Source organism: Melospiza melodia, chromosome 11 (genome assembly GCF_035770615.1).
Source record: "Melospiza melodia melodia isolate bMelMel2 chromosome 11, bMelMel2.pri, whole genome shotgun sequence".
Taxonomy (NCBI): domain Eukaryota; kingdom Metazoa; phylum Chordata; class Aves; order Passeriformes; family Passerellidae; genus Melospiza; species Melospiza melodia.
In genome coordinates this window covers 13717340-13734902 of record NC_086204.1, presented here as the reverse complement: position 1 = coordinate 13734902, position 17563 = coordinate 13717340, and the positions used below count along the sequence as shown (strand labels likewise).

At 35.8% G+C, this 17563-nt stretch overlaps 1 protein-coding gene across 2 annotated transcripts in view; it reads right to left on the bottom strand.

The window, feature by feature from the left end:
• The window catches only part of DPYD (dihydropyrimidine dehydrogenase), a 329324-nt gene that overhangs the window by 273558 nt on the left and 38203 nt on the right, over nucleotides 1–17563 (bottom strand). For both annotated transcript variants that reach the window (XM_063165647.1, XM_063165648.1), the window contains exon 3: nucleotides 10793–10875. In XM_063165647.1, the coding sequence (XP_063021717.1) occupies nucleotides 10793–10875 (83 nt within the window). The remainder of the gene's footprint in view (nucleotides 1–10792; nucleotides 10876–17563) is intronic.

Sequence of the window (17563 nt, the reverse complement as noted above, 5' to 3'; positions counted from 1 at the left end):
CGGTTCTCAGCCATGCTGCCACAGCTCTCTTCAGTGGAACACACTCAGTGCAGCCACAACCTCTTCTAAATATATAACCATTCCTGGTAAAGTATTTTTAAACAGCTCTGTATGGTTCTTTAATTACAAGAACAATTCCCAGCCCAATTAAATATTTAATCTGAGAAGCCACAAGGGAATACCCTTCAGGACAGAAGAGGGTTAACAGCACCAGCAGTTGCCATGCAAGCGAATTCGCAATGGGAAGACTGACGGGTGGATACTGTGAGGCACAGCCCAACATGTAACAGCCAGCCATGAGCCAAGCAAGCCACTGTAGCTCCCTGGGAACAGAAACTGTTCTGCACGTGTTCAAGTGCACCTTCTCTTCATTAGAAAAACACAGATAAGCAAGAAGAGGTACTAGGAAAACCACTTTTTGCTCAATCAGGAAGATACATCAGGTAGGACAAAGAGGAAAAATTATTTTATAAATATATTTCTTTTTCTATTTTAAAACACTCTTCAAATAGTGTTTTCTCAGATATCAATTTAAAAATATTTTTCTTCATTTGTCATACTAACGATTACAAAGGAAATGCTTGTTTAATACTAATTAATGACCAAAAATGTGGAAAAATCTTCAATAGGCAAAATAGCAGAAAGAAAAGTATTTAGGGCATTGATCAGTACCATTAAACAGTACTATTTGATAGTAGCAATAAAAGTAATAGTCGTTATAAATATAGCAGCTGTAATAATTTTATTGAATTTAAAAAGTTCTATATATAGTAATAGTAATCCCTAATTTTTAATGTGGCAATAGTAGAAATATTTAATACTATTAAAAGTAGGACTTTAAAAAGTAGCCATACTATTTTAAAATAACTTACTTGTTTTAAAAGATTATTGTGTTGTAATGGCATCAGATTATAAATCAAGTCTTTTTAAGTATTCTGATGGAAATCACATTATAATTCTTTCCATTACATTCCGTTCCATACACAGATCAACTATTAAAATTCATTTGAATTGGTGAAATTCTATGGTGATATTTAGAACAGGTCAGGATTTATTTTATAGAAGAGACCTTTTTGTTTTTCTTTCTGGGACAAAAGAAACCCAACAAAACAACCACCAAACCACAAATCACCCTAATTTTTGGTATTGGATCAAACCAGAACTAATGCCGAACAACCTAAATACACTAAATGCATACAAATTGAAGCCTTCTGCAAATGCCTGTTCCACAAAGAACCTTGTCACTGCCAATACTCTGTGCACCTTACAAAGCACACCCTAGATAAGCAGTCCTGGGCATTCAACATGGCAGGAGGCATCACTCCAGAATAGTTTGTTCCTTTATTCTCGGCCACAACTCCTATGTTTGTCTCACTCTGCAAGCAGCTTCTCTGTACAAATTGTTGCCTGAGATCCTAACCTTCCTCAGTCCCAGAAATGCCTCGAGATTTAGTAGCCTTGTCTTAGGCACTAGCAGGGAAAGCCTCTGGGTGGTGTCCTGAAAAACATAAAGTGGTCTAGGGCTTAAATGGCTGCCCATCAACTTTTCAACAGCAAGCTCCAATGAAACAGATTCCTATGTAAAGTATCTTTGTTCTGAAGAACTAAGGATGGGAAATGGTTTCTGTTAAATTTCGTATCCACTTAGTCAAATGTATGGTACTGATTCCAGTGTTTCTTAACAAGTCCAGTACACTTTACACTCTTACTTTCAATAAACAGGTTGATTCCATTAGAACATTAAATTTAGATAATCTTTTCTTCTTTTCCCAAACAGCCTCAAGTAAATAAACAGGATTTAAATTCAGAAGTCTACAGGGGAAGGACAGATTAATTCTGATGGAAGGTAAATATCTTAGGGCACAGCTGGACCCACAGTTTAATCTCTGAAACACCCTCACCCCAACATACAAAACATTTCTAGGAAAATGGATGTTTGCTCTTACATCCAAAAACCGCAACAGCCGGTATAATATAGAACTGGAACTTTTGAGAGGCAGCAAAAAAGGTAAGTAGCAGTAGTTAATAACAGTCATTATAACGAAGGGGTTCTAAACACGTCATGGTTTAACCCCAGCTAGAAACTAAGCCTCACCAAGCCACTCATTCACACTCTCCTGATGCGAATTGGAACAGTAAAAGTGAAACCTCATGGGCTGAGACAAAATCAGTTGAGTAGGTAAAGCAAAAGCTGCATATGCAAGCAAAGCAAAACCAGGAACACATTCACTATGTTACACTGGCAGTCTAGTGTCTTGGGAAGAGACAAAAGACCATAACTCTGAATGTCTACCCCACCCCTCTTTCCATACACCTCCATACCTGTCTGGGATATCCCTTGGGTCAGCTGGGGTCAGCTGTCCTGGCTGTGTCCCCTCCCAGCCTCCTTGCTGGGGAGTAGGGTGAGGAACAGGAAAGGCCCTGACTGTGCAAGTGCTGCTCAGCAATAGCTGAAACATCCCTGTGTTATCAACACTGCTTTCAGCACAAACCCAAAACACAGCCCCCCCAGAGCAGCTGCTGTGAAGAAAGCTAACTGTATCCCACCCAAATCAGCACACCACCACAATCAGAAAAGATAATGATTATCTGGCAACAATCAACATACAATGGAAGGACACACTACCTAATAATGCAATTTTCAATGAAGATTGTATTTTTTCCTCAAACCCTTAGCTTTGCTTTGTATCCTGAACTCCAAAGAGAATGTACTCAAAGACATCCATTGCAAAACAAAGTCCAAGAACAACACAAAGGAGGAAAAAAGATTACACTTTTTCAGGCTTTTGAGAACTACAGTAAATGTCTGAAAAGAAATAAGCGCAGATATACGTAAAACAGTGTTTGTAAAGACAGACTGGTTTCTGACTGTAGACAAAACTGTTGGAAATGGCCTTTGTTAAATACATGTGGAATGTGGTACTCTCAGTAGACTGGCTACAGATTACAAGAATGATTTCTAAATAAAACATGAGCTTCAACATCTTCCACTAAAACACCTGACTTCTTAGCCAAAGCTGCAACACACCCAGCTTCTGTATACATCCCAAACTTTCATTATGGTTTAAAATGGTAAAATGCAACCTTCTACCTAAACCATCCACAGCCCTGCAACACAAAATCAAGCATCAATAGTCTACAAAAAGCCACGGCTCATAGCAAAACCACCAGAAAATTTTCTTCACTCATATCTATAAATTTTTTTTTTTTTTTTTTACATTTATATTTCATGAACCAAAACCTTTTTTGAAGTGTATAGGCTGGTAGTCCATATTTCATACATCATCTCTCGGGCAATTCAGAACACATTTTCCTGAATGCTAATGGTAGCAAAGAAGACATTTCAGAAATATTTTCAAACTTGGCATTTTACAAAACAACAAAGAGGGAACCCATGGAGTGAACTCCAAATTCCGTGGTGTAATTTTCTACTCTGCACGAGTGGCCGTTAGTCACTGAAAGGTACGATGCTGCACCCCCTGCACGCCACCTTTGGAGTCTTTGTGGTAAACCATCTGTCACAGTGGTTTTCAAAATCTCTTTCACCACCAACATCAGAAAACATCTCCTGCAGGTTGTTAAAAACCAAATTTTGACTATTATCCAATTCTTTTCTTTAAATCATAAAACTAAATGGTTCAAAACCAAAACTAGGCTCTCCTCAGTGGAAGTGTCACAAAGTCGGTGGTTTTTTTCCTCTCCCCTCTGAAATATTTCTTGGGAATACTACACACAAATACAGAAACATTGTATTTACCATACTCAGAACAGACCCAAAGCATATTTCGGTCACGGTAATACATATAAAAGAGCATGTGAGAAACATACAAGATTTTCTCAAAAATGTTCATGTAAGATGCTTCCTAAAGCACATTTCAGTATATCAACAAAAGTAGCAATTATAATGCAGTTTTCAAACCTGTAAATATTATTTATTTTGCTGTTTTGCTCACAATGTTTTTGTTCTACATGTACAAGTTATATACACTACATGGCATAATTCAAACCTCTGATGTAAAGTAACTGCAAATACACATTGCCAACTGGAATAGCAAAAAAAATCAATATCCTTTCATATTTGCCATTCAGAAACATAATCAGTGAAAGTTGTATTTGTCAGTTTATCCTGGCTAGGTGACTAAAGGAACATTCAAAGGAAAACAATCTAAATAATCTTAATCTCCTCCTCTGTAACATCTAAATAAATCAGCCTATCACTGGACCAAAAAAAATATAACTCATAAATTAAAAATAAGAAATTAAATACAATACTTTGAACAAGGGATGTGAAACAATCAGCTGACAAACTTGGAAATTATTTTCAGTTTTAAAATTTCTGGGGAAAGTATTATGAAACTGATATTCAATAGAACAGTATCACAATCATGCTCAAAACAAGGTACTTTATAATTGTCTTGATTTATACTTGAAAAATATACATAAGGCAATGCAGTTACATTCTTTAGTGCCAAAGTTAAGCATTATCACTAGTTCCACAAAATTTTCAGTAAGTGACACCTGAAAAATGGTCTTAACGCATATCAGAACCTTCTTTTTAGTTGCAAAATGAAATATGAAGTTCTTTAACTTTCCACAGAAATGACAAAGACAATGCAAGTTATAATAATTATCACAAAAATAATTACATTAATGTCATGGGTTGCTGTATATGCTTGGCGTTACAGCTCTGCAGCATCTGTCTATAGACCGAAATTATTCCATCATGGCCAGATCTGAGCAATTCATCCAAGGCTCTCAAAGGGTGGCTAGTGAGTGACTCAGAAGTTAGTAAGCCAACAAAGAGCATGGTAAAATTGCATGGGCACAGCTTAACAGTGCCTTGTTAATGCCACTAAACAGCTTCTAGCACAGAAGCAGCTTGGTTAGTCGTAGCTATCCATATCCAGGGCAGCCTTGCAGTGCGAAGGCATATGGCTAATGCTTCGTCAGTGCGAGTGATGTTGGCAATCTGTTTGATCTGTAATGTAAACTAAGAATGATAGTGAAGTTCTGATTCAAAATGGCACTCAAAATTATAGCCACATTGATTTTTATAATGGAAGTACTATTAAAAGTTCTCAAGTGCTTTAACATTCTGCATTCATTTCTATGCAACACCAAACACAACTAGAAACACTTACATTTTGCAGCATCTCATCTCCATATGCTATTAATAATATGGTAAATTTATAAAATTGTGAAGATGCATATATAGAAAACAAGTTCCAAGAGGACCAAGTTAGACATTCCCTCATCTCCACAGTTTTATGGGATTTTTTCTTTTCACTTTGAGAACACCTCTGCAGCTAATTTTTTTAGGGAGTATCTCTAAGCCAAATGCCGTCTAAATAAGGGTCTAAATCAATAATCCAATCAGTGGCTTACCTAATTAATATGTCTCTGTGGCAGAGGGTGTTTGTTTCTTGGTGCTGAGATAGATATATCAGAGGAACACGAGCTGGTCACCCAAAATGCAAAGTGTTGTTGCCGTTTGGAAGCAGCACAACATTTTTGTTAAATACATAAGAATCAGTCACTTGCTTTTCTCCAAAAAGCATGCCCTAAGCAGCATTCAAGTGACTGCACTGGAGATAATGTAAATATAGAAGAAGGTAGAAGAGAAACTTGGACTTACTCCCTAAATCCCAAATAAACACGCTAACACAAGGCTAGTGGCTATTTTCATAGCATCATTAAGTTTGGAAAAGATCCCTGAGATCATTGATACCAATGATCTTTGACCAAACACCACCTTGGCCACTAAACCACAGCACTAACTGCCACATCCAGTTGTTTCTTAAACATTTCCTTGATGGTGACTCTTCCACCTCCCTGAGCAGCCTGCTCCAAGGTTTTACAAACTCTTTCAGTGAAAAAATCCCTCCTGATGTCCAGCCTGAACCCTCCCTGGCACAGCTTGAGGCCATGCCCTCTTGCCATATCTCTGTTTGCATGGGAGAAGATGCCAACCCCCATCTTGCTAAACCCTCCTTGTGGGCAGTTGTAGAGAATGGTAAATTCTGCCCTGAGCCTCCTCCTTCTCCAGACCAAACTCCAGCTCCCTCAGATGTTTTGTAGTTTGCACTACAGACCTGTTTCGTTTACATGTTTAAATTTCCAGCTTTTACTATGCAAACTAATGAATACTTGTGAAACCTTGGAACTTCTTACACTGCAATTTTCTTGGGTTTTGCCCAGTCATAGAAACTATTTGTCAAATACATCTGAGAGTCTAGACCATATTAAAAGAAGCCTGATTATTACTAACCCCAGCTTGCACAGTTGTCAAGACAACAGTGAATATCATCATTAACAGAAACTGTTTCTAGCAAACTGGAAATCACAGTTGAAGCTTCACTCCCTTGTTCATATTATCTGAAACCATATGCAAATATATGAATGCACAAGAAAATTCTAAATGAATTTGGTATCTTTTATACTGATTTAAACAGATAAGCAAACTTTCCCATTTCAAAGTACGAATAAATATGTTTCAATTTTCCTTTAATAACGAGAAGACTACACAAAAATACTCAGCTTTAATTTTGACTTGCAAAGCTTTCACACATACTCAGTGTTCACAAGACAGACCATCTCCATATCCACCTACGAGTAGGACCCATTTACGTATTAACACCTCTCCAGCCTTGCTGATTGCTCACTGCCTTAACCCACCATGGTGGCTCCCCAACTCAGCTGGTAAGTAAGCAACTGCAACACTACATTCAGAAAAAGTTTGCTTTGAAATGCTATGGATTCATTTGTCTGACACCAGGATCATGAAATGTACACGAGACATGGGTCTAGAACACATAGTAACATATATACAGCATTCAAAAGCAATCTAACACCTGCTGAGTGGTGGCACTCCAAAATGTTGGGCTGCTGTTGACAGGCTGGAGGAACAAGCCTGCAGAAACCACATTAAAAAACATACAAGCAAAAACCAAAAAACAAACAAACCAACCAACCCACCATGAAATCCTACACCTGGGGAGGAACATCCCCAGCCTGAACTGGTGCCTGGGGAGGAAAGCAGAGCATGCACAAGACAAACCATGTCAATGTGGGAAGAAAATATTTTCTGTGCAATTAATAATTTTTTTAAATTAAGTAGTCTTTATGTCATCTTTATCAGTCTTTTTTTTTTTTAATTTCCATTCTGAGGTGTGTTCTATAAGATTCAAAATATTAGTATAGTGGCAATACATGTACAAACACACAAATATGGGGGATGCATGCTCAAAAATATTTTGCTGATATGCAATCAAAAAAATGCAGAGACCACATGTTTATATCATCTTCAACCTCCCAATTTCATCAATTCTGATTCTCTCTCTTGATGACAACAATGAATGCCTGTACACAGAATGAACAAATTCAGCAAGAAAAAGAATCCAGGCCACTGATGTCTGCTGCTTTTTGAAATTAGTACTTTTTAAACCCAGTACCTCACTAAACCTTATCTTAGTAATTTATTAATATCTAATTTGATATTAATAACTGAGTTTGGATGCCTGCCACACTTCTCGCTAAAGTTACCTTATAATTTGAGAGAGCAGGGTTATCATTATTGTTCGCCTAATTTAAAGACTCCTCAAGGCTACTCTACCCTAGTTTCCCTAGAAATGCCTACTGTAGCAGTCCATATTCTGGCTTCACCACCTATGAAAAGACTCCCAGTGTCAGCACCCAGCTACACCACTTCCTGCTCCTCAAATAGTTATCTCCTTGTAGCAGAAAAAACAGTCTAAAAGCTCCTTTAAAATTCTAGATGAATCTTTACTGATGATTTGGATCCAGATTTTTCCCACTAATTATATGTTAAAAACAAATTGAGCTTTGTTTAACAAAATTACAGTGCTCTTATGCAACCTGACATTATAGGTATATAGCTATATTTTTCTGACAAGTTACTACATAAAATACCCAATTAATTTATCATATACATATTCAAGGTAAGCAAGCAATAGTCTGTCCATTTATAAACTCCAATTCAAAAAACTAATGGATTTTTATTGTTTATTTCAGCTTTGCAGCTGCATTAAAATATAGTAATAAATAAAACATTTGGAGTACATTAACAAAATAAGCAAAACATTAAATGAATTGAATGCTTTATGGATTTTATGTGCGATCACAAGTAAATCAAATTCTTAGAATACCACTCTTTATATACTGAATAATGGCAAACTACTATCAGTTCATTATCTCATTCAAAATCTAGAATAAGTGTAAAGTAGAAGTAGAAAAAGTTCGTAGGCTTTGTGATAATTTCAAAGCCCTTCAGAAAGTTTATTTTGCATACATCTATATACGTGAACAAGAAAGATAATTTTCATGTAGTCCTCAATTTGAATACTGAAGAGCTGGAAACAGAACAAGATCCTTCTTGGATATTAGTATTTGTTTATGCAGAGCACAGTGATACTCATAGACTAGAAGTGTACTGAAACCCATATTAAATTGGCCATTTTTCTCAAAGATGAAGTTAAAATGGAAGGTCTCGTTCCAAACAGGAGCATTGGGAAAAAGTGTTCATTGTCTTTCTCATCTGGCAGACCAGTAGCACCACTCTGGGAAATCAGAGTGGATTTGGGCAGACTGCCCACTCAACTTAAGGCTCATCCGAGATCCACATATATCCACTTAGCTATCCAGCTAGGATTTTTTTGTTGCTGTTGCTTTCATGCCCACAGGATTTTAGTGCTTTTGTGCAATGTGCAACCCTCTCCAGAAGCTTCCCTTACCCAAAGGAGGCATGTACCTCATAATACTGAGGTCAGCAAATCTATGTCCTCCCATGCCTGGTCCAATGTCCACTCCTGTCATGGAATGGAAAAGTGAACTTGAATCTAGAAAAATGTACCATTTGAATTACACACATACAGACAATCTTGGGATCCAAAAAGAAAAATGCAGCCACTCAGTAAATGAGGTGACTATACAGCAGAAAGAACTGTACAAGCTAAAACAACAAGGATCTTTCACACACCTTTAGAAAAATATGTACACCTACATGCAGCTAAATTAACATTTTCCATCTTTCATGTGGCACTCAAGTATGTTATAAAAACATACAATAGTATAAATTTAGTAAGTCAGGTATTTTCTTTATCTCAAAATAAAAAAGCAACTAAGGAAACAACCAACCATACAATACTGACTGCAATTAAGAGAATTCCAGCACTGCACAATATCTGTCACTCTTCACAATCAATAACTATTTCTCAGAATGGCTTGTACACTCACAGAAATAGCCAGGATACAAATTTATGAGATAGTAAAGCGTTTTGCACAGCAAAGAATCACAAGAATCTTCTAAACAGGCTTTGTAACAGAAACATGACCTTTGAAATGCCAAAGCTCCCCTTGCTATTCAATGTTGATCATGGAAGAGCTGTCAGCTCCCAAGTTTTTTAAATATTATCCCTGCTGAGTCATGCATTGCAAAACGTCACAAACCTGAACACTGTTACAGGACAGCAACAACCTGAAATCCAATTTGTTGGAAATATTAAAGGCAGCTTCATTTGCCAAAAATTCCCCAAATCTTTACTTTAAATCACTTTCCATTTTTTGACACTAGATGCAAGACTTACGTATACAGATGACCAATCACATTGGAGAAAACCCTAAACATATGAAGTAACACAAGCATAAAGCAAAAATCACTATTAGAAAGGTGAATGTCATTATTTTTACAGTTATTTGCAGCACTGGTAGTTGAAATGTTCAGAATACTTGTAGGTAAGAATACCTTTTCAAACAGTCAGTGCACATGAGACGAGCATCGTGAACGTAATTCATGCAAATCAAGTCATTCACACACATCCATAAATTTAAATGGATAACGGACACAGTCAAAGCAAATATGTGTATTTATTTCATCAAGTGGATTCTTAGGGGGATTGTTGTTGTTTTTACTTTTTACTGCACTGGTTCAAGTGTAAGAAGTTACTCTGAGATGAGGCAAATGAGATGAAGCACTATGTTTGCATCATTACATTTTACTACCCAATTTCAAAACCTTTAAAAGTGAAGCTTATATAATTTTCTGATTCACACATAACACTATAAATAACATCTTCCTGATTATTCAGTGAGTTACTTTGGAAAACCTGTCTTCAATTCCACCACCTTTCTGCATAGTAATCACTCCCTTTTCCAGGCACTGTATGTGGCAGGACTTTGGAGTCCTGTACCCAAATACTCTCCAGTGCAAGTAAGGATGGCAGAAAATTCATCTTCTGACTAATTTTAAACTCCTCTAATAAATATTAAGCGCAAAAATATGATATTAAACAAAATATACATCTCTACAACACATAAAGGACCTGACAGATTCTTACATTCCTTTACCAAAACCAAAATCACCTAATTTTGGCGATAAAATCAGAGTACACAGGAACTACATACATAAAAATCAAATTCAATTTAAAGCAGATACAGGTTTGTTCAGACACCATTGTACAATTGCTTTAACACTTACAGAATTTAGATGAACAATATTTTCATTCACTCACAGTTTAGTATAAATATAAAGCAAGGCACCCCTTAAGCATTTTAAATAACAAATTAAACATTTACATTTTTTACTGTGCAGTCAGGCTTAACATTTATGCAGCTTCAAAACCAAAGTACAGCCTCAAGGGAAGCCTCTCCACTGACAAATTAATACCTTAGAGAATAGAGCTGAATGGTGGCAATGAACTCATTTGTTCCCCCAATAATGAAGAATGACTCTTTCTTTACCACATCTGTGACTGTTGCTATGGTGACCCAGACTTACCTCATTGCTTCTCGAAGTGCTCCTCGCTCACTAAGAGTCGTGTGCTTGATGTCATCAAAATTATTTTCCAGTTTCTCACAGTTCTGCAACAAATGGACATTTCCATGTAAGGCTCTTAAACAGTTCATTGTACATGTATTGACAGTATTCAGCATCATGCAAACAAAACTGATTTATACTATGTTACCTCAAATTATGCATTCTGTCTTAATTACATGGGAGTCATTAAAAAGACATTGAGAACTCAGAACTAAAGTAAACATGAATCTTATTATATGGTTGTCATGGAAATCATCTTATAAATTTTCCATAATGAAATTTATAGAATTTTTACTTTTTCTTCTTTATTTTTTTTCATTTATCTCTGTGTGAGGCTACAATGCTACTATAGCACACAAACAGGAGAACAGAAACCTAAATGAGCATTTTTTATTATTATTATTATTATAAAATTTATAAATTACATCCCAATAAAACAGGCAGGATTGCTGGAAAAAAACCAGTCATATTTAATTCCTACTAAATTTTTAAAACATAACAGAAATTGAAATGCTTAATTGTTTACAGACACCTCAACCACAATGTTTCTTCCAGATTAGAGATAACCAATATTTATAAAAGTAATATGAAACCCACAATTTTGTCACAATAAATGAAGTAAAACTTTGATATATTCTGTAAATTATTACTAAATGTGTGACTGGTTCCATTACTTCAGAGCACTGATGCTTTTCTTCTGCTGCCACAAAGACAGTAAAATTGATTCAGAAGATGCTGGGAAGTGCAGTAATTTGTGTCTGTACAAAGTGAGTCTGAAATGCCAGTGAACAAGAATTCTCTAATCATCTGCACCTTCCATAGGATTTTTATATTCTCTTGAGGCTTCATCAATACAGGAGGCTTTTAGGTTACCCCTGTTCTATACAACAACTTTCTCCAATACCAAAAGTTACCTCAGGGAGGCATAATTTTGCCATATGGGTTTAAAAGAAACAAGTTGCAAGCAGACCAGCTCCTTTTGCTAACAAACTTCAAAGGCAGGATTGCCAGGCTCTATTTGTAGCCATAATTTTAAAGAAATTATGGGCGCTATTATTTGGTCATATTGCTTCCATAGTATTTAATAAGTGACTTCATCTTTAAGACCACATCTTAAAACTAGTTATAATAAATACAATAGGAGTTATCTATTGTTTTTTTCTTATTTGCATTGATTCCTTATTTTTATAAATACATTCAATCTGAGGCTACAAAAGCATTACTGAAAAGGAAATCATTAGATTCTTATAAATGACCTAGCAATGTATTTTATCTTGCCCAATTAACATTTAAACTATCATTATTTTTAGATAAGATTACAGATCTTTTAATACAAAGTTTTAAAGCTTCAACAATACATTTCTGAGCAGAAAAATAACAGAGCTACACATATTTGACATATTTTGACATCTTTTTTCTCCTTCGTAAATACTACGCATGTCACAGTAAGTCTCGTCCCACAGTTAAAGTGATCTGTTAATTTGTTTATGTTACAATCAGTTGTCCTTTGCATAGCAAAATGATACTTGAAGAGTCAAAGGGATTGCAAAAGAAATATGGAAGCTGTACAATGAAGTATTCCATTAATCAGATCAGCATACACTGACCTTCAGCTCCAAGCACATACAGGCAGGCTAGTCATTTAAAATATATAAAAGAAATCCAAATCAACAATACTAATTAATGAAGGATTCTCACTTCATCAATACTAAGATGCAAGTATCTGTGCAAGCAAAATTAAACCTCCCATCCTCCAGGGAAATAGAAGCCAGAGGAAATGTAATTTGGAATACTGCTCCAAGATCCATTGTTCACTAGCACCTCACTACAGATTCAAAAAATCTGAGGAGAACACAATTCATTCTTGTGAACTTACTTCTACCATTTCTGAGAATTGTTTCTGGAGAGTATTTTTCTCAGCTACTTTCAGCCAAATAGCTCTCATTCAAGGTACAATAGTTGGAGAGCAAACTGTAGAGTCATTAGAAGAAAATGAGCTAAAAAAGCTCAGAAGCAGACTGAGAAGGAGCCAGAAGCAAACTCATGAAGGAGAATGATCTCACAGGACCATGCCATAAGTTACTGCAGTTGTCCTGACTAGGAGAGTAAGCAACTGCTGATCATACCCACTGCTTTTCCACTCATGCAAGCATGCTTGATCACCGCAGAGGAAGGAGGAAAGGGTGTCTGAAATACCAAATATAAGCATAACTACAGGTGCATAGAGGACACTTCACGTGTCTGAGTGTCAGCTCACATGCAGTACTGTAGATAATCTGAAAGGGTATCAGTTTCTGAGAAAGCCTTGAAATGAAATTGTAAGCATGAGAATACTCTGAAGAATGTCTGGAAAATGAGGAAACTTCAGTAGACCATGACCAGGGTGAGTTTTACATTCTGAAGTATTAAATCACTAGCAAAAACTGAGTTCATTCTATTATCCATGCTACCAGACAATTCATATGTATAAGCACATTGCATAGGACAGTGTATTTTGGCCCATAATACATCAGAATACATTTAAGTCTAATGAGCAATTCAAGTCCAAGGTGTTTCATTTAGAGCAACAGCTAAAGTAAAAAAATCAAAATGCAAGCAATGAAAAAAATTGCTTTTGGTGGCTCACTGCCAAGTGATTTTTTGTGGGAATAGATACAGTCTAGAAGTTTTAACTCTCTGATTCAATAATTATATAGCAGTCTATATGTTATCGCCGTTGGCAGATCTGTAGTTCTGCACGATACTAAATTAAATATCACCCTTGAGAAGTTTGGGAGGAAGAATAAGTACAGAGTTGCAATTAGGGACATGGTCATCATAAGTCAAAACGCCATTACATAGAAAAAAGCCACATAAGTCTAAATACTACTTCTTATAGGATTCTAGGATAAATACTTGGAATTCTTTTAGTGAAAAAGCAAGAGCAGGAAGTAAGTATTTCTATTTTATCTATAAATAAATGGCTTATTTATCATATGAGATCTCAAGCTTCATGACAGCTAGTTAAAAATGGAGATGTGGACTGGATATTCACAACTATCTGTGGCATGACACACAGCAGACTGGTAAAATGTATAACCAGAAATGAAAAAGATGAATAATGAGTGTATGAAGATGAGGAAGAAGGAAGATTAATGAACAAGTTGAAAAGCTTTTCCTCTCATAACCACAAAAATATGACTTTTCCCTGCTACAATTTATTTCTGTTAATAAAATAAACTGCAAGCTTTAGGAGCAAAGACTATGTGTTCACAATTCTGTATTTTCAGATATTTCAAGTGACAAGTCCAAAGTACTCTGACACTGGTTGAAGAAACCATCTAGCTCAAGCAACACAAATAAAGAAACTCTCAAGGTTTTAAATAAAAACCTGGGATATTCTGGCAAAAGTGAGGTCACACTCTTTAAAACCCATCCTTAACATTGATCAGCTTAGCTTTCTTACCTATGTTTTTGTCTTGGATGAAAAAGCCCTCTTTGACTTATTGGAAAAGGAATTCTTCATTTGAGTCAAATGAAGAACCTAGCAGAAGTATCTCAGAAACCAACAGACTAGCACAGCAGTCTGCTGCCTGGTGTCACCACTGAGGATGTCCCTAAATGACAAAAGCACTGCTGCCTCTGCTCTGCTCAGAAGTAAGAGTCAGTCTTGGAAGACCATAACTCAAACTTGCCCATTCTGTGATACAGTAGGGCTAAGTATGACCCCACTCCCACTGAAATCAACCATAAATCTTCCAAGTACCGAAACAAGAGTGGAATCACAATAAGCCATATCCTGCTACTTTAAATCTATCCTGAAGTACTTCACAGAAGACTTTCAAAATTACAGATAATTTCTCTACACACATTTTGAGACAGTCGAGAAATAAAAATCTTTTGTACTCACAACAGTGTAAGACCTATTCTAAGGCAGCCTGCATCACTGAGGTTGAGTAGATCTCTTATCCTTGCTGATACATCGCCAAATCAAAAGTCCTACTTGAAATACCATCCCTCTTCTATGAAAGAGGTTTTCAAGGTTAGTAGTATGAGTGTTGAATTCTCAGAATTCATTGCTTCTGCATAGGTTTTAGGAAATTTTCTTAGAAATCTTGAGTAAATCTCACACTTCTAATGTCAAATTTCCTGAGTATTAAACATAAGGAATGTACAGCAATTGAAAGACAGAACAGCTCTTACCTATTCAGTTCAAATTTGCTATTAGTACTAATGCTAAAACAAATTCATTTTTCCCATTTTCTTCTTTATAACTCATGAGAAAGGTTCCTAGAGTATGTTGTGTCAATTTCCTACTGTTTATGCAGACAAATCTAATTTATTTAGCGTATTTGTACCTTAATTTCTGAGCCCTTAAAATGAGATAACTTGGTCCAAATTCTGAAGGATTTACTAACTCACTCTGATATTTCAACTCATTATGTTTAAGGAGGTAGGTTCTAACAAGAGATTACCAAAACTGTTGAGGACCTACAAAATCTACCTACATCTGGGAAAAATTCAGCAGGAAGATTTCCAAAAATTGGTCCAAAAAGTCCTTAAAACTTCAAATTCTACACATGCTACAAGGGTGACCACATCAGCTAGCTCTTTTGAAAATGCTGGCCATACTATAGAAGGGACCTCGTTTAACAAAATAGTTACAAAAAAGCTGATTGCTTTAGGGGACTGTGTAAAAAAGTGTAGAACGCTGATTTTCACTTATTGATAGATCTGAAGTGTTAACACAAATATTACTTATTACAGAAATGTGAATTATTTCATCAGCAGAAAACTTCAGAAATAACGAACTTGTGGTTTATAAACCTAAAGCTACACTATAATAGTAATCCAAACTGTAATATATTGCTGCAAGGATAATTATTAAGGGAAAACACAGCTGACATTTTCTGATTTATGCACACAATCAGAGATGGAGTCCAAGGACTGTGACATAATTATCTTCATGCTAACAATTTTTGTAAATCTCTTGACAGAATTTTAGCTAATTTTAAAATGCCTTCTGAAGATTAGCACTTAAAACTGTTGGGGAAAATAGCACAATTTATTAGCAAGGGTATAATTGTAAACCTTCCAAATACTCATTGTGAATATCATTTAGACAGTAACTCCTGCTTTAGCAGCTGGTATATAAGACTCCAGTTTATGGAATCTTGAAACAACAGAGAGAGTAGAATCTAATTAAACAGGATTACATGCCAAAGAAAAATATTAAAAACAGACTAATAGTCAATTGTTATGAATTTGAAATAGCACATCTTCTTTTGATGTGAACTGTGCTTTATTTCAATGAAACCTAAATATCCTTAGCAGACTCCTCTCTTGATTTGGAACAGACTGTCTTTCTACACTGAAACAACACAAAAAGCTAAATGATTCCATTGATCTTCTCTCAATGACTTAAGCTCCCATCTGCTATAGGGTAAAATGACTTACATATATTGGATTTATTCTAATGTTATTCAAGAGCCAATAGCTGTATTCCATACAGGAAGCCTCCTGAAACCGCCTTCATACTAAGCAACTTAACAAAACTGATACCATTTGCCAGAAGGCCTTACCTTAAGAACAATCTTAAAAACTAAACACATAAAAAGGACTGTTTGATCCTATTTGTAACATATTATCATCTTTGCAATGTCTGCTTTCTAAATTCCTTCTTCCTAGTTGCTGTGACTCATTCTCACAGAGTTCTTTTTCCGAAAGGGGGAAAGAGCAGCTTTAAACTGCTAACTGACCAGTTGTTCACAGAGGAAAAACAGATCTTTTTTAAAAAAAATTTTAAATACATACATATTCCTAATATCAGCAGAGAGTATATTGAGCCCTCAGGTATTTACATAACATTTGACTGCATGCCATTCATAATACATGAACATTTGTTATAACATTTTTTTCATTACATGATACAGCCACATTGTCCAGACAATCTCTTAGAAAAGTATAGATATTAGTACATCCAAAAAAGCAGAATTCCAAGAGAAAACTAGCCTAAGTGTTAGTAATCAAATAAGAATCAATAGAAAAATCATTTCATAGAATTGTGGGAGGCTTTAATCAATGCCTTATTAGCATAACCATGTTAATTTTCTCAGGATTTTTTTAGCAGTATATTAATTTAAGGCACTAAAAATAGCACACATGCAAACTCAAGAACAAGTACCACATTTTCTCCACAAACAGGAGATATATTGCTAATACAGAATCGATATCAGGAAATACTGATGCATGTGCTGTTTTCTGAAACTGCAAGTGTGGAATTTTGGTAACAATTATTACAGGAATACTACAGTTAAAGCAAGTATAAATTCTTAAATGAAAGCAGACAATTTTGGATTTCTTTAACTTTTCCCAGTTCAAAATATGACACATTTAATCCTCAAAGACAGGTAATCGTATAGAAGCTAATTACTTGTTAAACATAGTTAACACTCTAGTTTGCAATTTTACTGGTGCTGTGAAAGATGTTCAGTGCAGAGATGGCATTCTGCTAACTTCCTTTTCATGCTGTTTCACGCAGAAATTTCAAGTGGCAAATTTATCACAGACTTCATGCTCACATAAGGGTATGGTATCTTGCTTGAATACAACCTGCTGTTGTCAGAGCAGATGCAGACACCACGTGTTTTGGCAATGGATAATACATCAGATAGTAGTGATACACGGAGGGTGAGAAAAAACATTCTGAAAGGACCAAGCATTCAGCACAAAAAGTAGTAGACCAAGGAGCTC